General features: G+C 38.5%; 2 protein-coding genes across 5 annotated transcripts; one reads left to right on the top strand and one right to left on the bottom strand.

Annotated features, from left to right (window-relative positions):
• The first annotated feature begins 412 nt into the window (after window positions 1-412).
• Window positions 413-2,128, top strand: sfr1 (SWI5-dependent homologous recombination repair protein 1). The gene is made up of 3 exons (XM_079689758.1): window positions 413-956; window positions 1,115-1,471; window positions 1,780-2,128. The coding sequence occupies exons 1-3, from the start codon at window positions 861-863 to the stop codon at window positions 1,966-1,968; spliced, it is 642 nt and encodes a 213-aa protein (XP_079545884.1). The 5' UTR covers window positions 413-860; the 3' UTR covers window positions 1,969-2,128.
• On the bottom strand, window positions 1,991-22,058 carry cfap43 (cilia and flagella associated protein 43). 4 transcript variants are annotated; one of them, XM_079689724.1, is made up of 38 exons: window positions 21,915-22,058; window positions 21,486-21,739; window positions 21,250-21,346; window positions 20,983-21,150; window positions 20,588-20,738; window positions 20,253-20,397; window positions 20,056-20,138; window positions 19,774-19,905; window positions 19,529-19,645; window positions 19,352-19,429; window positions 18,872-19,020; window positions 18,355-18,458; window positions 18,076-18,201; window positions 15,135-15,295; window positions 14,844-15,008; window positions 14,055-14,185; window positions 13,091-13,256; window positions 12,333-12,443; window positions 11,553-11,630; window positions 10,917-11,042; window positions 10,307-10,411; window positions 10,105-10,221; window positions 9,471-9,665; window positions 8,465-8,671; window positions 8,196-8,282; window positions 7,926-8,006; window positions 7,299-7,427; window positions 7,081-7,200; window positions 6,656-6,763; window positions 6,321-6,407; window positions 6,157-6,245; window positions 5,856-6,066; window positions 4,716-4,828; window positions 4,077-4,236; window positions 3,708-3,872; window positions 2,649-2,729; window positions 2,399-2,552; window positions 1,991-2,312 (listed from the first exon to the last, which is right to left on the bottom strand). In XM_079689724.1, the coding sequence occupies exons 1-38, from the start codon at window positions 21,941-21,943 to the stop codon at window positions 2,137-2,139; spliced, it is 4,956 nt and encodes a 1,651-aa protein (XP_079545850.1). In that variant the 5' UTR covers window positions 21,944-22,058; the 3' UTR covers window positions 1,991-2,136. The 4 variants fall into 4 exon arrangements, 3 of the variants coding, with proteins under 3 accessions (XP_079545850.1, XP_079545848.1, XP_079545849.1); XM_079689722.1 differs by having other exon boundaries at window positions 12,333-12,462; window positions 13,092-13,256; XM_079689723.1 differs by having other exon boundaries at window positions 9,471-9,662; window positions 12,333-12,462; window positions 13,092-13,256.
• Between the last annotated feature and the right edge of the window lies 1 nt (window position 22,059).

Below are 22,059 nucleotides of genomic sequence, written 5' to 3'. Positions count from 1 at the left end.
AGAAGAGCTGAATCACCACATGAGTCAACCCTGGTAACAAGGAGAAGTCAAACAAACACTGCTTCAACACTTAATCTGTCAATACACCTACAAAGAAATCACTTTTTATTTTTATATTGCATCTACATTGATTTATCTTAGTTTTTTTAATTTTCATTTAAGATACTATCATTGTCAACATTATTATTTATGTTAAACATTTATTTTCTTTATTATTATTCTTTATTATTATTATTATTATTATTATTATTATTATTATTATTATTATTATTATTATTATATACTGTAAGTGAACTACTCTAATACTATTATACATTATAATATACTACAGTAGTTTGAGTTTAGGTAAGATAAACTGTTTTATTCCATCCATCCAATTATTTAGCATGTATACAATGTACCAACCCAAAGAGAGGGATGTGATGAATTATTGTGTTTTAGGTTTTAGGTACAAGGAATAACATCGACATTTTGGGTTTGAAAAGCCGTGGTTTGCACTGTAAAGTATCAAGCCGGTATCAACTACAGTTCCCATGATCCTGTTCGCCAACGCGTAATCAAATTATGTCCAATCACTGACTTTGGAGGTTTTCTTGAGCAGCAACAGGAAACAGAAACAACTCACTCCGCGGTTAAAGTTTTGATTCGTAATTTAGCGTTTAGTAAAAAATATGTTCGTTGCTCGCTAGTTTTTAGGGAGGCGTTCATAAATTCGTAAGATTGAGTGTTCGTGTTAGTTTTTTTTGTACGTGTTTGTAGCTATAAGTACGCTAAATCTCGATAGGTTCTAATATACGCCATCTACTTCTAAAGTAAAAACAGTCAACGTTAGCCCACATGAGTTAAAGTACATTCCCAAGATGGAGGTCACTCCTAAAGCAGAGAAAATAAAATCAGTGTATTCTTCACCTTGTGATTCAGTGGAGTCAAGCCCGGGTGAATATAAAGAGGAAAAGGTAGGTGACAATAACATTTGCTGTCATGTTACTAGTTGTTACTATTACCCAATATTTCATCAAATTGATGTATGTCGAAATGTGTTGACAATGCAATCCAACATCTGCCATTATCACTGTGTGCCGGCCCTGTCATTCACTCACTGTCACCCCTACAGCATCTACAAAAGCTGAGCTCCTCTCTGAAGGAGAGGCTGAAGAGATCAAGGCGCTCCTTCACCTCGCCCGTCTCTGTAGCCAAACGCCTTTGTGTTGATGAGGAGGAGGAGGAGGAGGAGGAGGAGGATGGCCGACAAGTTCCAGCAGATTCCAGGGAGACAGTTAATAACTCTCCACTGATCGTAAACAGAAAAAATGAGAGATCAGCGAGGGAGAGGTTTTTTGGACCCAATCCCGAGCCAACACATTCTCTTTCCAAAGAAATGGCACAACAACCATACCAACTGAGGAAGGAGGTTAAAGAGAAGACGGAGACTCTGCGCAGACTCAAGATGGTTCACATGTACAGGAGCAAGGTATCAGCTGCCTTTAATCTGCTCCTAACGGGGATATTATCAACGGGACTTGTGGGTTATCTGTCACCACTTTTTAATAGCGGTGTAGCTGGCACCTCCACATTAACTTTTCTCAAAATAACAAACATTAATTCTAGGGGTTAGGGTTATTAAGAGAATCTGGAAAAAACAAAATAAGTGCGTATTTAGAGAGTCTGAAAGAACCCAAAAAGGTGTGACAGATAACCCACAAGTACCTTATCATGTATGTTGCTTAACTAGACTGATAGTGGTTATTCGTATATGACACGTTCCCTGTCTCTCCCCAGAATGATCTAACGCAGCTCAAAACCTTGATCGACAAGTGGAGGAGTTGTGCTCAGGCCGCACTCTATGAGCTCCAGACAGATGGCACCCAAGACAAACAAAAGATCAGCCTGTCGAGCCTCATTGACCACTTCGGCCTGGAAGACGGTATCCTGCACTTCGACCGCATAGAGGAGGACTTTACTACCTAAAAAAAAAAAAGCTTTAAAACCGTTCAGATTTCAAATATGTTTATTAAGTTCATTGTTTCATTTGTTGCTGCTGTTCTATTGTTATACGCAGCTTAAGTTGTACATTTCATGTTAAGTTGCTAAGAGAAGTGTAAATAAAAGTATTATTTGTTTAAGAGAAGGCTCCGCTCAGTTGTGTTTCAGCTGATCAAGTGAAGGAAAGCTCTTCATCCTCAAACGCTCGACCTCGGCCCAGAGGAACGCCAGCTCCTCCCCCTGCGCTCGGGCAAACTCCTCCAAGTTCTTCCTCTGAACGATTTCCTGGTAACGCTTCTGTTCTCTCGCTGCCAGGTTTGCCTCTGAAGCTAAACACCCAAACATGTCACAATGTCAGTGTGAAAATAGTCTAAAATCTCCGTTTGCAAAGATGATAAAATCTTGTTTTTATTACCTAGCCCTCCGTAGATGTGGCTCGTCTCTGCCATCGTCACCTGCATATTGGGTAGCTTCTCTTCTACAGTTGTGTTCTTCTCAGCTTTCATTGCTGCCTGCCTTTTAAGCTGTTCAATCTTTTTTATGCGATGCTGCACGCTCTGGCGATGAGTCTAAAAGTGGAACACAATATGTATATTAACGGTTAGGTATTTAAAGTACACAATGCAAAGCTTATTCATGAGGTTACATAGTAACTTTTGTGTTACCTTTTCCTGGAAAGCTACAGTTTTTTCCAGAATATGAACCTGGTGTGACACACGGCTGCCATGATCTGTCTTGTTGAGATACTGAAAGAAAGAAAGGCAATCACTGACTTGTATGGACAGGGAACTTCAAATGGCTGTCGTATAACTGCTTCATCATAAAATGTTCAAGATTCAAAGGATGGATTTGTTTATATTCAAAATTTGTCTTCCTCCCAAGGGTTCGGAGGCTTAAACAATGACAGGAAGCTGCATGCCAGGCCACAGCAGAGCTACCTGGACATGTTGCCAGGGGAAACTGGCATGCAGACATGAAAACATATTTCATACTTTTCGAAAAATAAAATACTGATTGACTTTGATTTATTATATCAACCACCTCTTATTTGTTGTATCACTAACTCTTGAAACAACTTATAAAAGTGTAAGAAGGGGTTAATGGATCGTAACCAGGAGCAAAGTTCCTGTCATTTCTTTGTGGTCTGTTTTTTATTATACGCCTTACGCCTTGCATTGACATCTGCTGCTAAATGAAGCAGAGAAAGTTCTCTGTTTACCAATTTTTTAAACATAGCTTGATTGTAAAAGCAGGAGTAAAGTAAACATTAATTTAGTGTATATTTAACCAGTCTCCACCTAATCCGTAATAGTTTCAAAAGATGCACAGATAAGAAGATTTGATAGCTTGCGTGATTATTGTGTGTGTCAGCGATGACAGACACACACACATCCATCTGTACACAGCCATGGTAACAATTTTCAGCTCACTAAACATTGGATGCTGCCAAAACCAAAATACCTGCCTTGATATCAGCGACTGAGGTTTGGCCATAAAAAGCACCATAAATGCATACCTCATTGCCACTTCCTGCTGATGTGTAACTTTTTGAATATTTTTGACATATAATTACCATGAGTTATATTCAAGATACAAATCCATTCACTATCCAGTAGCACTATTCCTCACAGAATGTTAGTTAATGCTTATTTCCATGGTATTTGAGAATAAATTAGGTCCCTGAACAACAGAATAAGGATATTTCAGTATCTAAATAACCGTACGTCCTGTTGCTCCTCAGAAAGCCGTAACATCTGGGCGTCTCTCGCCTTGTTGTTGAAGTCTTCTATCTGCATCGTCAACATCCTGTGCTCCCACTGCTGCCTGATGATCCCCTTACGGAAATCTTTACACTCCACCATGGAGGCAATCTTCTGATCTCCCAGTGTCTGTTCATAAATAAATCCATTTGACACACACAATTGTATTACTAATATATTTGACCACCATTTCAATTTCTGGCACCTTTTATCAAACAGAAAATGGTTTGTTAGTATTTCATTGATATTGTAATGAAGTGTTCCTCAAGCATTTTTGGTTATAGATCAATCCTAAGATCATACGAGTGTTGGTGTGTGCTGGTATGTGCTGACCCTGATGGTTCTGTTGAGGTCCTCCACTACGGTCCTGTGGAGATGCACACAGTCGGTGTAGTCGGGGGTCAGCTCGGTGGTGTACACCTCCACCTGGCCCTGTTTGAGCAGCACCTGCACCATGATGTCTGTCAGGGAGCGGTTCTTCTCCTCATGCAGACTAGAAGGGAGCAGGATAACATAAACCTTATAGAGAATCATTGTCCCTTAGAGAAATAGAACAAAATATACTGTATTTCCTTTTGTATTCAATATACTGTAACACTGTCTGCTACTGTTTCATGGTACACAAAAGACGTGTGGCTCAAGTGCCATCCTATCAGGTCTTCCATAAGTGAGAAATCAAAATATAAAACTTGTCATTCTCATATACAAATGATATTTTTGTCTCCACTACATTTGTCTGACAGCTTAAGTTGCTTTAAAAAAAAAAGTTAATTTCAAAACGTTTCCAGCGAAAGTTATTTCAGATATTCAGCTACTTTTGTACCCTCTTTTGCTGATAGCACTTTTACATGTAGTGCGTATTTATCAGCGTGGTATTTGTACTTTACTAAAGTAGAATCTGAATACTTATTCCACCACTGGTATTTAAAACAACTACTATAATCAGAACGACTGACACCATCACAGTCATACCTTTCCAGTCCTTCAGATAGATGTTTGATTTCCTGTTGAGTGGCGTGAACCTCATCTCTCCTCTTGTGAAGGAACGCCTGCATCTCGGCGAAAGTAAAAGCTTTTACTTTGACCTAAAAAGCACAGGACAAACAGTGAGTGGACAACTACACAAAAGACAGACAACATGTAGTACAGTGAGGTTCATGAATATATAAAGAATAAGATGAATGTGTTACTTCAATTGGGTTTGCAAACACAACATATTGGTATTGTCAAAAGCGTTTTATTGCCATACAGTATAGAAATGGCAATGAAAGTCTTCTGACCCGAGCTCCTCCAACAATGCAACATAAATAATAAAATACAAAAAAAAAGAAGTCTAGATACATGTAAATAGAGAGCAGAATATGAAATTAAATAATGTTCAATAGGACAAAATTAAATACGGTTTATTACGGTGATAACTATTTATATGGAATTCATCCACAAAAAACACACTGGACGCTGCACTAGGTCAGAAACCAGAGGAGACCCTGAAGTCCACCGTAGACGGACAACTTTTAGACAGAATGTACTCTCCATTAAAGGCAGCTCATTGTGGAATAGCCCCCCAACTGAGATACGGGATTGTCCCACTCTCAATAGTTTTAAAGGAAAGTATGGTTGAGCAACAAACAGACGTGTTCACAGGGGTATCTCCTCTTCCACTTTATATATCATAGCTGCTACATTGTACTGCCATGTGGTAAATGCTTGTGTGCTGCTCTTGCTCTTTCTGCATATCATGTATTTCTGTTTGCTATGTATATAAATGTCATGTTCTTATATGTTGTATGTGACGGGACTACGAATGGAAATGAGCTCAAAGCTAAAATCCGGCTCATTTACACTTGTAAGCATTATTTTGTTTTAAAGAGTTCATCTATGTGCACTGTCCCGGTTCAAATAAACGATAAAATGAAAATAAATAAATGATAAAGTAGATCGCAAGATGACAAACAGATTTGTGTTTATCGAGGCACTTAACAGAGCTCAGGTGTTTAGCAATCGTGTGGCCTGTGGGATAAAACTGGTGGTTTTTACTCCAGTACCTTATTATTCAAAATGGACTTTCAATGTGTTTTTGTATTTCCAACCCATAACCTCTGCTTGTTTTACCTTGTGCTCACTTTTGACTTTTGTGTTGCGGACAAGGCAGAACCTCTCCCAGACTGGTTGGCTCACGGCTTCTGGAATATTCTCCGGAGCATCCAGCTCCTCCATGGCCTTCAGCATTTTGCCGAGTGCATCTGGAGCCATAGAGCTGCAGAGACGCTGCTCTTTGAACAAACTCAAGTTGTTGTCGGTCTCTGTCCTCATCTTTTGAACTCTGAGGCATAAAAAAAAAACGGTGAACACTAACTGAGCAGATGATTAACAACTTCAAATGTGGATATCAAGGAAAGTGAGTCTTACCAACCTGGGTCTACGCTTGAATAACTTGTATAAAAGGTCAACCACATGGTTCGGTACATCGAAGAACTCTTTACTGAATTCTTTGTCAAGAACCTTGGGAGACATGGAGGATATTATATTATGTGTTATCACTTGCAGCCAATATGTTTTTTTTACCAGCTGGCTTACTTTATCCTCAGCTACAACGCTTTCATAAGTCTCCTGAAACAATTCTACGTCTTCCTCGTGTCTCTTTACCTCCTCCACAAGCTCATCCTGTCAGAGAAACACAGCTCCATTAAACCACAGCAACATGTAGTGACGATAATGACTGTTGGTCTAGAAATTTGCATATCACGCAGGTTGGCTCTTGCAAAATAAGCGCGATTGATGGATGAGATGTAATAACAAAATATGAAAGAACATCACTGCTATTAATTCAGGTCCCGTGGATCACAAATTACAGAATGTGAAGCTGCCAGTCATACATTCCTCCAGCATTACTGAGTATCGAGGTTTCTAACCTTGTACGCCAAGGTTTTTTCAAGTTTGAGCTTGAGCTCCAGCTCTCGATTTCTCATTTCGTCTTCTATGAGGACCGAATAAACCAGATAAGTATTCTTGAGCTCTTCCTGCAAAAAACCCATCAAAAGCATCAGTAAACAGGATTTTGTCAAGTTGTAACATACACAAGATATCATATCGCAGAATGATCTCAAGGAGGAAACCACAATGAGGGCAGAGGACCCTTCATCCTTGTGAGGGAAATGAGAACAAGAAGGAATGTGATACAGATTGACTGCACGTGACTGTATTCTTAGTCTGTGGCATACGTTGGTGGGTGGGTGTGTGTGTGTGTGTGTGTGTGTGTGTGTGTGTGTGTGTGTGTGTGTGTGTGTGTGTGTGTGTGTGTGTGTGTGTGTGTGTGTGTGTGTGTGTGTTGGCTCACCTGATATATAGCCATTTCACATTTTACTTTCTTCTCAAACAGCTTTGTCAAAGTTTCATCAAACCTTTCGGTCGCTTCCTTGTTGGATGCCTGCAGTTTTTTCATTTCAGTTTCCAATGACTGCAATTACAAATGATTTGTATTGATAAGCAACCAGATGTTAATCATAGTTTTTATTAGAGCAAAACAGAAGAATTGTGAATGTTTCTTCAAATGACCTTTTTGTATTTCTCCTTCTCCTCATTCAGTTCTTTGGTTTTCTTCTCATAGTCTTTATAGACTTTTTTCTCCTCCTCATTCCATTGAATTTCGGGTTTGGTCAAAACAAACTCAGGCGGAGGTATTTCCTGTGGAGTTCATTCAAAAGAAACTATGTGCACTTCATTTTGATTTGTCTAATTCAACTGACACTTCCTAGAAAAAAAATGAAGTAAAAATACCAACCCTAAGAATCAACACTTTCTTGTGTGAGTGTTAAGTATTTAATTTCAGCTGCAGTGAGATGTGTTTTTTTTTAAGTTTCATAAAAAAAAATCTGCAGGTGGTGGGGAAGTGTTTTCTTTTGCTCATAAGGGTTGCAAAAAAATGATAAAATTCGTAGAGTTATTGTTTACTCAATAAAATATCAGGAAACATATTCAGACTACTGTCATATATGAAATCATTGAATCTTCCCATCTGAGAGGCTGGAGCAAGGGAATGTTGGCAATAAATTGAAACAGTTGCAGATGGCCTATTCACTAATATGGCTTCCATTTTGTATATCATGTATATGAAATTATTCATTAGGGATCAATGTAAAACATTATAAATGCTTAAAGAAAAATTCTAATCTTTTGACCCACTATTTTCAAGATGTCCTCCTTTTTGACTTCCAGCACTCCCTCCATCATGTCATCGAGAGCTCTGTCTTTGTCATTATCGTCCTGCAATATAAAGATAGAACTGAACTGTGTTTATAGCTTTCGGAATGTATCACAAAGACGTAGGAGTTTTAAATGTAATCTTACTGTTGTCAATATCAATTTAAAAAAAGGTTTTGTCTATTGAATTTCGTCTACGGAATTTGTTGAAAAGCACAAAATAGACAGCAAAACAAAAACATGGCGGCATACTTTGGCAGCCAAACGTTTTTGCTCTTCCAACTTCTTCTTCTCCTTCTCCTTTTTCTGTTCTGGGGTGAGGTACCTTTCTGCTTTTATCTGCAGTGGGACACAAGTGCACATCTCCTTTGGTTTACTGTGAAAAGCATCTCATATAATGATGACAACAGGCTGCTTCACATTTCAGTAGGAAAACAACCAAACCACAGAGCAGCTCGTGTACTCTTTGTTTCTTGAACTTTCTGTGAACTGTTTAGCTGTTTCCCCGAGAGGACAGTCACCTCGGAGTCGTCCACGGTGAGCAGCCCCTCCGGCCGCTCGCTGCTGGTCAGGCTGGGCTCCCACAGCGTGTCCTTCAGGTCCAGCTCCAGCGTGATGTCCCTGATGTTCGTGTTCCTGTCCTTCAGTCGGTTCAGCTCCTGCACCTTCTGCCTGTGCACGGCCTCAAAGTCTGTGTTGAAAGCCGTCTTGATGCGATAAATCACGTCCTGCATTCAGAGGCGGGTGAAATTTGGCAAACAAAACAAAAAGATTTACGATCGGGTTGACAAAAAAACATGTATGAGTCACACGTTTCTTATAAATCACTTATTATTTTATTCTCTAATAAAAAATGTTACTTCGTATAGTTACAACACCAGGTTTTATCAAAACTAGTCAACATTTATAATATTTTCCATGACTATTTAAGACGAAAAATGCACATACATTTACCAGAATTTAGAAATGTTACATATGGCAGTGGTAATTATAAAAATGCAGGAGATGCACATTGCTTCAAGAAAATTGAATTATACAACAATTTAGTCAAAACCAGGCAAAACGGATATACGTTATTTTTTGTATTAATTTATTCGGCAGTGTGCATTTAACCTATATTAATATTATGAGCAGTGAGCAGCTCTTCTACAGCACCAAGGGAGCATTGTGGGTATGTAGTGCCTTGCTCAGGGGCACATTGGGAGGGCCCAGGAGGCGCACTGGCACCTCTCGAAGTACCAGTGCACTCTCTGTACTAGGTAGGTTCTTGAAATTGGCTAATATTTAATGCAGTTATTATTATATTTAAAAAAAAAAAAAAATGTATTACGAAATGTAGGACAATGGGTTTCCTGTTGCGTTCAAGCTGTCGCCACTTTTAATAAATGAAATACATGTAATAACATATGTTTGTGTTATCTCATAATGTTGTGTTGCAGGCACTGTTTTGCAAAAGTATTGTATAACACAAAGGCATCATTATCACACTTTTGCTTTGATCCAGCAGTTTTTGGAACAGGAGCCAACCTGTAGCAGAATGATCTGGTTGATCCTCTGCTCTGTGGTTTGCAGGCAGAACTGATCGTAGATGTACGGGTTTGAATATCCTAGCTGAGCGGAGAAGCTTCCCGTTACGACAGGAGTCTCTGCCTCGAGGCTTTCTTTCCCCGGCTCTCCCTCCTTCGGGCTGGTTGTGTCGGAGTTCTTCTTCAGGCTGCTCTGCTGCAGGGAGAAACACTTTTAACGAGGGAACTGAAATACACTGAATCTATGGCTATAAGATTATAAACTTCATCTAAAGATTATTGTAGTTAAGTTAACTACCTCTTGGCCACATAGCCATCAATCTAGAAAATTGTTGACACTGGCGGACTGGCACGTGTTCAAGCATTTAAAAAAGTAACAACATTGAGAGGTCAAACCTAGTACTGGGATTCCATGCATCAAATTAATTCGACTCGAATGGTTTCGCCATAAAATGTATTTCAAGAAAGTGAAAACCCACATACTAAGAAGTTTGCACCATCACAGCTTTTAGAAAATGTTTGCGTGCTGTTTTCAATTAAAAACAGTGAACAGATCATCTAATCTACTCATCACATCTGCTGCTAATTACAGCGCTAACAAGAATCCAAACCACAGAATGTTTGTAGATGCTTACGGTGCAAGCGGCCTTTTCAAGCTTCCTGATGTTCTCCACCCTGAGCAGGTCCTCCACCTCCTTCTCTGTCCGCTCTCTCAGAGGGTAGTTCTTCACCTCATGTTCAGAGTAAAAGGCCTGCGGTAGACAGCCAGAGGAGATGTCTAAGTACAGATCACATCATGCTGTGATTATTAAGACACTTGTTCCAGAGCCATCTCACCTTAATGGCTTTGCCTTTGACCTTCATTGAATCCCAGCATTCTCTCTTCAGAACATCACGGAGGTAACAGTTTGCTAGAATCTCCCATTCGACTTCATTTCTCACCTAAAATGAGTTAAGCACCACAATGACCACAAAGCTAAATTAAAGGTCACCTATTGTGAAAAATCCACGTTTTCCTCTCTTTCATACATCAACATGTGCCCCCTCTGAGTAAAGAGATTCTGAACGTTTCAGGAAAAAAGATTTGCTCTCTTTTTGTCCTGATCCATCTAAAAACCTATCTGAAAATGAGCTGATCAGATTTGGCCACTTTATGATGTCATAATGAATTTTTGGCTTGTGTAACCCTAACCCTAACCCTAACCCCCCCCCCCCCCACACACACACACACCTTATCACCTGAATCTCCTCCTAGAGCACATTGTGTTCTTTTTAACCAAATATCTCTCAGAGGGGCGTTGGTGGTGGCTCCATATTTTCATCTGTATTTGGAGCCAAACACTTCAGAGAAATGTTTTTGTATATATCTGAGACCTATAATATATTGATGAAAAAGAGTATAATAGAGGACCTTTAAAGCTGCATTGGTTTTGTGTTTGTGTTTTACCCGTTTAACTTCTTGCTCCACCATGGCCCCCAGTCTCTTCTGCTCCTCTGTAAACAGGTTGAACTCCTTTTGTGGCAAACGCTCGAGATCCGGGAGGTTTTCATTTTCACGCATCATCTCCTGGATCTAATAAATCGAGAAAGACGGTTTAGTTGTCATGTTTAGTTGGACAAACTTTTCATAAACATTTTTGAGCAAATCGAGGGGCTTGAAGCACACATGTGAAGGTTCAAAGTAAATCAATTAAAAAGCGAATCAGACAGATCATAAATGATGCTTTAAATACCATTTGATCACTTAATATAAAATATATATATATAAAAAGATATCAGATATAGTATAATTATAATGCTTATTATATCACAGCTAAGGGGCGTGGTTCGGTCCGACGCGAAGCCCAACGGTATACTGTTTTTCTCAGACGCGGAGGGATACTGACTTGTTGTGAAAAGTAACTTACAATTCTACCCGTGGTATACGCTCAGTATATCACGGCTAAGAACCAATCAGATTTCTTGATTTGACTTGTCCGTTTTATAACAAATCTTTTAGCATAATTCCACATGTTTAGCTAAACATGTCTAACGATCAAGTATTTGTGCTCACAGTAAACAAATATGTATAAAACTCACTTACATTGTCACGTAACTCTTTGAAAGTTTTCTTCATGTTGCTTTTTGCCTCAGAATATTGCTCATTGTCATCTTTTATAACCTGTTAAAAAAAATGCAGATTAAAAAACAAAAATATATTTATTGAATCATTTAGTATGAATGTGTTGATTACGATAAATATTACAACAACAACCAAAAAAGATTATTTATAGTGAAGAAGAATGATATGCTCTCCAACATTACATCACCTCATAACTCAATGTAATGCAGCCTCTTTTAAACCGTGCATACAGATCACAGACTGATAGGAATCATGTGTTGGCATAAAGCACGCTGCAAAGTGCATCTACCCGCTTCTCATGCGTGACTTTCAACGAGGTGTAAAATCCACAATTCAAAGTCTGCCACGCCTTCAGTATCAATTTATTGTTATCAACAAATCTTGACACAACGAGGTGTAAAATCCACAATTCAAAGTCTGCCGTGACTTCAGTATCAATTTATTGTTATCAAGAATCTTTGTAAGGCGGCACTTAGTGTACTCAACATTTGTTTACAAACCCTTATCTGCTTTATAATTGCTTGACTACTAACTCTATATGACGGGACGATAAATCAAGCTGTCACACAGAGAGGGCGGGCCAAAAGCAACACAGCAAGATATCACACACAGGTACGATGTGCACTTTCTAAATCCCTCACCTGGAACATTGTAGAGTCACAGGAGAAGTTTCTAAACATAGTAAACATGATCCAAATCTCAGGCCATAACCGCGCATTTTACAGCATGTTAGTCACTCACCGCTTCTCGCCTGCTTTCCAGCCAGGTGGGGTGTGAAGGTGGAGCAGACAGCAGGCTGCTATAACTCTCATCCTGCTCCGTCACATCCAAAGCCTCTACCCCACCACTGACCTGCAGTGGGTAGCAGCACGTATGGAAAAAATGACCAGATATACATACAAAAAAAAACATTTGCTTTGACACATTGCTGAAATGTTACTTTAGTTAATACCAGGCCTTCGCATAAGAAATAAATAAAAGGATTTAGTATCTATCAAATTGTGAAATATTCATACTAGATTTATACCACATGCTTTAATAAAGACCACAGGGCTGAGCTGTATATCACTGAAACAGCTCAGAAAGAAAAAAACATTCTTACAAACATTTTCCATTTAATCGTTATATTTTAAAATGTGCTGGGAATGCCGCACACTTTTTATTACATTAACATAATCTCTTGTTCAGTAAAGCTAGACTATTTAATCATTAATCTAAATCTGAGAGGCTTTGATTACATTTCCTGTTTATGTTTTAGGCTGTAGTTCCTGGTGCTGTTCAATTGTATTGCCTTATACTCAGACGTGTTTCTAATATTTTTTTTTTCGACCACATTTAAACAGTATAACATTACATAAGATATCATTTATTGCAGGGCTGCTGTATTACACTGCATTAGTTTGAGTTTCTGGGTGTTTTATGAAATTGCAGCGTACTGTGTGGTATTTCAAAAGCAACAAACTGTGGTTTACTGCAAACACCAAAAGAGAAGAATTTACCTCACTTTCCTCTGTTCTTTCAGCACCAGTGTGAATCCCTTGGCCCCACTCAGGCATGGCGATGAGAATGCGATTCTCTGTTCTGAATATATTCTTCAAGAAATTATCCAAACACTGACTGTACTGAGCAGCTCTATTCACCTTATCAGCGTCCACACCTTTAAATCTGCCATGAGAAACACATTATATACAGCATTACAGTATAGAGCAGATGTAGGATTGTTGTTGTTAAGGAGGTCTAGTGATGGTCAGTTGATCCACAAAATCCAAATAAATGTAGAAATCAACATGAACTGTTCATTGTTATTTTCTGCATCATCAGGTTGCCATTTACTTATTTGTAAAACACAATCAAGTTTAAAGGTAGAATAACCTTAAAGGATAAGAATTCTGATTGTCTACATTTTATATTACCATCAACAAATCTGATAAAAAAGCAGCAGTGAAATTAGTTTTATACTGTATCATTTCTGACTTCCCTATGTCTGCAGTTCTCTGAACCAAACCAATTTATTCTTACTGAAAACATAAAACTTTGAAAAAATTAAAACGTTTTAAAGCTATCTCATAAAACCTCGGGGCACATTTTCCCAGCCGATTGAATAGACATACAGTAAACCAATAATAAGAGGAACAATAAAACAGTGTTGTTGAGTCTTAAGGGCTAAAGAAAAGGCAGAAGACATTTTGAAGCTGCACCCAGCAGAGGAAGATGTGGAATGGGATGCATTTTTCTGTAAAGTTTATATGATCTTTGTTTCCTGCAGATGATGACCATGATCCCTCTCGACCTACCACTTCTGTTCTATTCATTAATATTGTCCTGAAGGCCGAGGTTAAGAAAGGAAAAATACAGCGAGTCTACATCAGACTGTAAGAGTGGCTTCACCGCTGAGAGCAACACCTCCCTCTGCTGTTCACAGCTGTGCATTATGTAAGCATGACCGACTGCTTGCTTCTCTACCTGAGATCGGTGCACAGGAGGGAGCCGTCTCTAAAGCCCGCAGTGAGGAGAGTCTGGCTGTCAGCAGAGAAGGAGACACTCTGAACTCCACCCAGACGCCTTGAGTGACTTTGCAGTTCAAGGCACTGCTCCTGTAGGTGCAGCAACAGCATCGTAACACACACCACAGACAAGGTTCAAACACAGAGCTGCAAAGTCACATTTACTCACTTACTGTTCCTAAATACAATTTTGAGGTAACTTACATGTGTATTTCCATGTTCTACTTCTTAATAATGTAGAAAACGTACATTTGTTAATTACATTTTAACATTTATTTGACCGTTTGATCAATAGTAACTTTGAAGCTTCAGATAAATAATATAAATATGAAATAAATTAAGATGTAATATTTTAGGTTAAGATAAAACTTTATTGACTCCAAGGGGGAGAGAATAATGTATAACAATGTAAAACAGCTGAAACATTAAAATAATGAACACATTCATATTTCAATAATTATGATCAAATAATATATTCTGAAATGAACCATTTAGCATGATGAGTACTTTTACTTCTGGTATTAATATATTGGTACTAATGGTACTAATATATTTAGATTTTGATGCCTGAAATGCAAATCCAAATGCCTTGCATGACAAATAATACATAGAATGCAATACTTTTATTATTGAGTATTTTTACACCATGGCATTTATTCATTCTGTAAGTACAACATCTGGGTATTTCTTCCACCAATGTTCAAACGTTTAAAATATTTTATAAGATTTTTAAAAAGTAAGCCCATACCATGTTAGTAGTTTCTCTGATGCGTAGGAGGCCATCTCGGCCCACAGAAGCCAACCACAGCTGGTTAGGAGACAGAGCGAGAGAGGTGGGACCCAGAGGGTGGCCCCCCACTTCCTGCTCTGGTTCAAGCTGGACCACCTGTTGACTGGAGAGACTCTCTGTGTCCTAGGGAGGAGGATAATGTGTTAATCACTGCCGCTGTTTCTTTATATCTTTCTACATTTTAGTTCCAATAATAGCTTTCTCTAATTGTATCAATGATATTTCAGGTGGATAAAGACAGAAGTAAACCTGTGGAAGTTGAAATCGCTGAAGAGTTTTCTTCTCGCGGCAGTTAGCAAAGACCTCACTGACTCCCAGAACACAGGAATCAAGAGGATGGGGCACTTCGTATCTGGATACTTTGAGGATGTGAGCGGATAGACAACCATGCCGGTCTACACAATCTGGACCTGTCAGGAGTGGCACATCATCAATATAGTAAAAAATAAACAATTGGAAACAGACTCCCTTACTTAGGACCGAAACAACTTTGTTTCTATAGGTAAATACAAATCTGAGTTGTCAAATATGACATGTGGGGTTCCTCAAGGCTCCATCTTGGGGCCTCTTCTCTTTAACATCTACATGCTACCACTGGCTCAGATAATGAAAAACAACAAAATAAGTTACCATAGCTATGCGGATGACACCCACATTTACATAACCATTTCACCAGGAGACTATGCTCCAATTCAAACACTGAGTAAGTGCATTGAACAAATCAATGACTGAATGTGTCAGAACTTTCTCTAATTAACCAAAGATAAAACTGAGGTAATGGTTTTTGGAGCCAAGGCAGAACGTATAAAAGTTAGCGCTGAGCTTCAGTCTGCAATGTTCAAAACAACAGATAAAGCCAGAAATCTAGGTGTAGTCATGGACTCTGAACTGTGTTTCAACAGTCGCATTAAAACAGTTACTAAATCAGCTTACTATCACCGAAAGAACATATCTAGGATTAAAAGACTAATGTCACAGCAGGATTTGGAAAACGTGTCCATGCTTTTATCTTCAGTAGACTGGACTACTGTAATGGTGTCTTTACAGGTCTCACGAAAAAATCTATTAGAAAGCTGCAGCTGATTCAGAACACCGCTGCTCGAGTCCTCACTGACACTAAGAAAGTGGATCACCTCACTCCTGTTCTGAAGTCTTAAGCTGGCTTCCTGTGTGTCAAAGAATATATTTCAAAATACTATTGCTGGTTTATAAAGCATTGAATGGTTTAGGCCCAAAATACATTTCTGATCTACTGCTAAATTATGAACCATCCAGATCTCTCAGGTCTTCAGGGACTGGTCAGCTTTCTGTCCCCAGAGTCAGAACTAAACATGGTAAAGCAGTGTTCAGTTACTATGCTCCAAATATCTGGAACAAACTCCCAGAAACCTGCAGGTCCGCTGCAACTCTTACTACTTTTAAATCCAAGCTGAAGACTTATCTTTTTGCCGCTGCTTTTAATTGAAACTGAGCGGTTGTGTTTCGTTTTTGGTTAATGAACATTTGGCGCTAGTAACCCCAGGGAATCAGTGTCTGGGGACTTTATCCTGGCTGGTTTTCTCTGTGTACGCTGCTCGGGACGTATGTGCCGTACGAGCGTACACGGCTCATGGTCGGAGAAACCTTAAAGAATGGCATCAGTAAAGTGGAACTTCTGTGTGAACTATTCATATCTTAAACTGCACTGTAACCTTTTATTCATGTATTTTTTTTTCTTTTAATGTTTAATTTTTATCTTTGCTTTTGAAATCCCTTTTTCTGAATGTCTTTCATTTGTGTAAAGCACCTTGAATTGCCTTGTGTTGAACAGTGCTATATAAATAAACTTGCCTTGCCTTACTGTGCTGTATTTTTGTATAGATTTACAGGAACATTATTCAGACGATCCTACTGCATTGTTCCACCTGCTTTTTTTAAAAAAGTCTATCCCTGATCATAAGAGTCAAACTCACACAGATAACCAATAACACTGCCAAGATAATTCATCTTCCCATAATTAACCTGGCAGAGCTAAACATTAACATTAAAAAACTTCACAAGCCTCACTCAATCACCACCACATATAATATCAATCACTAATCCTAATTAACATCAAACTCACTATCAACATTGTGTCCTGGCTCGAGAACTTTGGGAAGTACAATTACAGACTATAAACAAACCCAGCTGTCCTATCACCACAGCCATCCCTTGAGTCAGCACTTTCAGCTATTGCCCTTAAGAGTAAAAGGTACATGCAAAGAAATATCTACATAACATCGTTTGTCAATGTTGCAATAAAATGTTTAAATCCGCAAGGACACGTTTACTCCCTTACCACACAGCACGTTACATATAATTATTAAACCATTAATCAGTCATCACCATTGAGTACCTACTGCTGGTGTTAATTTGTCTTCTTTTGTGTAGAATGATGTATTATATATATTTTTTAAAAACACTTAATGTGTTTTAAGTGTCCTGTCATGTACATAGCACCTTAAAAATACACTTATAATCCATATAACTGCCGACTTTAATCTGCAGCCACACCCTAGTTAATGTTTTCACCCTCCTCTAGAGGCCCGTCTGTCTCATGGCTCGTCTTGTTCAACATAGTTTTACAGGCTGCGTAAACAATGGGTGTGTTCCTGTAAACCGCCCAGTCGTTTTTCTCTCTTTCCCAGTGTTTGGGGCAACATGTCTTAACAGTTTAATAAAAATGTCCAGTTTAGTGCTGATACTCGGATATGGATGAATAATGAGATTCCCATCATTCAAATGTTAAGACCAGAAGGCAAGTGGAAGTCTAGTTAACTTCGACTCCATTATTAACTGCTAAAAGATGTGACTGTGTAAACTGTCACATAAAGGAAGTTACAAACTACTATAATTTCTACCGACTAGCTCAATCCCTGTAAACCTTTCCTCACCTGTAGGAGATAATTTACTAACTGAAGGTTGCAAAGTTAATTTGTATCTTTTGTTCAAGGCTTGAACATCACTCCTCTCATGTTTGCAATGCATCTTGGTCCCTCAAAGACAGCAATGTAATACTAGACACTAGACATTAATCACATTTTCTATTATTTAAAGATTTCTCTTTCTGAACCGGATCATTTTAAGATGCTCAACAAGTGCTAACCAAAACAATACTTCTAAAAAAATATGTTACGAATTCCTTAATGAATCTACTCCATCAGTTCTGTACCTGCAAGGTTCTTGGCTGGCAGAGAGAACACTGTGAGCTCCTGTCCATTGCACAGTGCAAGAACCTTCACCTGCTCACAATCTCTGACGCACTGAGTGGAAAGTGACAAGATGGATCCAGGAACAACTAGAAAGGAAAATGAAATGAGAAAAAGGATGCGGGTTACCTCACTCCCTAATATTTAAACATAATATTACCAAATCCAATGTTCCTGTTCAAGTATGTTTGAACATACAGGACAGCATTAACATGTCAAATGATTAAATCAAGAGTATCTACCTGTGTATCCTATGACTGAAAATCTATTTGATGGTTTTGCATCAAGTACATAGATGTGTGAATCTGAGGCAGTGGTAAGAAGGTAGTGCCCCTCTTGATCAAAACTGCAAAAAAACACACATGCACAAACACATTCATCAAGTAAATGCACAAAAGAAGAAGCATCTGACCATTTAAACTGAGATTTTTGTTTGCTTTCCTGACCAAAAGTGGAATATCAGTTACCTAACAGATAACTCCTGGTTCTACTTTGTGACTATGATGACATACTTTGTTAAAATAAACTAAGATGAAACCTTATTGCCATTGCACAGAATAAAAGTGCTAAGAGAACGAAATGTAGTTTACATTCAACCAGAAGTGCAAAAAAGAAGTGCAAAACAGTAGTAAAGTGCATAGTGATCTTAAGTATAGTATAAATATATACATCTGACAGTATTTACATTACGTACACAGTATAAGGCAGTATTTGTTACAAGCAACTAAACTCGTCATCACAGGGATGGAGGATACCTACACTAGGTGATCCACAGGAGTAGGGTACAGATGAACCTGGTGCACCAGGCGAGGCAGATGCTCCATGTTCAGGTCAATGAAGAGGACATTTCCTGAAGCTGTTCCAACAGCTGCATAATGCGCAATAGGACAGCAGGCCATGCTTGTTACCTAAACAGAGACAGTTATTCTGATAAAAAAAGTACCTCTTCATTCTGATTAGCTTCAGATGACATTACTGATATAACATTACATAATTATATTAATGCACACAATGTTTTTCAGATTTTATTCCAATTCTATTTCTACGATTTCAATCATATGCAATGTAAATAATGCTATATTTTACTTTTTTTTTTTTAATGTTATTAGTTTTCTTCAAATAGTTTTCTATCTGTGTTTTTAACTTTTGTGTTAACTCATACAGTTAACCTACCTGGTAATAAACATATTTCTGATTCTGATTCTGATATGATCTAAATGGTCATGTTGTGACACTGACCTCAGTTTGAAGGGACAGAGAACCGAGGATAGTGCCATCTGCAGACCACAGCTGCAGTTCTCCAGAGTCTCTCACCGACTGAAAGCAACAAAAACATCACAGCTCAATAAAAGACATTGAGCAAAATTACACTTGCAATCACAACAAGGCACTTCTTGAGCAACACAAAGGTTTTACCACACAAATGTTCCCGCCAGTGTGTGACAAATGCGCAGCCACAAAGTTTCCGCAGAGAACATCCAGGACCTTCACAAAGTTGTCAGACTCAGTTGGGTTCAATACATATATTTGTCCCTGAAAGACAAAAACACTGTCAAGTTCCCAGTAGTTATTTTCAATATATCTAATGTAAAATGTGATTATAAGGTGAGTAAGTATCTATATGTGCAATAATTTACACTGTGGTACATGTAAGTGCTTACTGTATTAGAAGATAAAAGTAATATCTCATGGTCAGGAGAGTACATCACAGTTGTGACAGGTCCTTCTAATTGCCACGTATGTGTGATGTCGATTTGAGACCCTTTGATTTGCAGACAGTGCACAACACTCTCCTGTAAAACATAAGCATTTTACATTGGAGTAACTGCAAATTCATGATGCCTGAAATTAGAAATCAGATCACCAATTGGCAGAAGATTTCATTATTATATGTCATTACATATTTAATCATCAGTCACCAGATGTAAATGAGAGCATTGTACCTTTCCGACAGCAATCAAACCACTCTTGTCGAGGGTTAAACCTTGAAAGTTGCCATGTCTCAGTTCAGGTGTGGCATCAGCAGCTGTAAAGAACATATAAAGATGTAAATTGTGTTTTCTATTGCCAAATAAATTGGTTAAGTCTCTCTTTTGAATTTCTTCTACATCCAAGTGTCGTAGTGTGTGTGTTTGTTTACTTGTGGGGTTGAAGAGGACTGAGGCAGAGAGGCTGTCTGGGTCAACAAGGAGCAGGAAGCTTTCCTCACAGCCTACATAAAGCTCTGATGTGGCTGTCCAGCAGATGGCAGTAGGAGTGACTCTGGCTTTGGTGCACAGTTTAGTCTGTGTAAACACATGTGAAGTTGGGTAAAAGTTTAAATGTAGTCTTTGTTTTTTGTGCCTGAAAACAAAATAGTTTTTCCATCAAGTAGATTTTTTAAATCTAAGAATTACAGCTGTAATACCAACAAAAACATTAATTGGTGAGAGTGTACTTCTTTGGTCGATAGGTGTATTAATGACAGGACAGTACCACAATGCTTTCTGCTTTGTTTCCCTTGAGCCCTGAGATGGCTGTTGGAGGCATCTCCAGACCAAAATAGGGCAGTTTGTCACTGACAGTATGAGAGGGGGGCACCAATCTCTCAATAAAGGAACCATCATTTGCTGGAAGCTCTATCACACTGCAATGCAAAAAAAGTGTGATAAACATACATATTATTGTATGACACTTTATTATGTAGGTGCTGCTTGTGTTTTTCAGTCCACATTGAACTCGCTGCTTATGGTACGAACAGTAAAAATGCAGATAATGTATGTTAAGTTATCAGTTAAATCAACTTTACATCAAAAATGTAAAGAAAATCTCGTTAACATATATCAATTTGGATTTTTGAATACTTGCTTGTACAGCTAAGTCTGCTTTACCTTGGTTTGAGGACATGAAAGCTGTCACTCTTCTCAATATTCCAGACTGTGAGGGTTGTAGTGCCCAAAGCACAAAGCTGGAGCCAATTCAGGGGGTTGAACACCAAAGAAATGACATCCTGCCCAGCTTGTGGTTGTGTACAAAGTGGCTCAGCAATTTCCCAGTTCCTGGATCACAGTCATGATTACAGTAACAGAGCTGCTTAGCCTAAATAAACATAACGGAAAATATGAAGTGCACAATATAAAGAGTATTTATTAGCTCACCACACTGTTATGGTGTAGTCTGGAAAAGAGGAACAGCATCCCAAATAAGGACCGCTTTCACTTAATGTCAGAGATTTGTAGTCAGTTTGTGCAGCTCCTAGGAGAAAAATCAATGGGAATTATTTTGTGTTTATCTGAAACATATACATGTATTATTGATGCACAAACAAACAAACAAACATAACGCAATACTGTTGGTAAAATAATGTGATCTTAACTGGAGGGGAAATTCTTACCTTTTAATTCATTCTTCAACTGTAACTCTGGAAAAGAGTACACAAATATAGATGGGGATAGCTTTTCTTCTGAGAAAGCAAAAGTTCCATTTTTGCTATTAGCTGTCAAGGCACCAATGCCTCTGCCAGGACTCTGAAGCACACTTTGCTTTTTTGTCTCCAGGTTGAGGAAACAAATATGACTCCCACATGTATAACATACTGTCTTGTTGTCGACAAACTCGATACATTTGTTTGTAAAACCTTGTATCCACCTGGAGGGAGCAAGACAGCCAGGTATTAGCTAGCATACATACGGGGGTTAGCTCTTATATATCTGTGGCCCGTATGTACGCTAATGCGTGAGGCACAAACTAGAAAAGAGTGAATTAACAGTGAATATGCGACAGAGAAGAAATACGTAGATTTAAATTTGAAGTGGTGACATACCTGACATCTAAACTTCCAATGTCATCCATTTTAATACAGAAATAACATGACAGAGTTCAATTAAACTTGTTTCCCCACAGATACAACCGACAAAAGAAAGAGTGAGTCTTTGCGTATCCCTGGCAACCAAAAAACCTTTAACGCT

The sequence above is a fragment of the Notothenia rossii genome (assembly GCF_949606895.1).
Source record: "Notothenia rossii genome assembly, chromosome: 6".
NCBI classification, from domain to species: Eukaryota; Metazoa; Chordata; class Actinopteri; order Perciformes; family Nototheniidae; genus Notothenia; species Notothenia rossii.
This window is presented reverse-complemented; position numbering and strand designations above follow the sequence as displayed.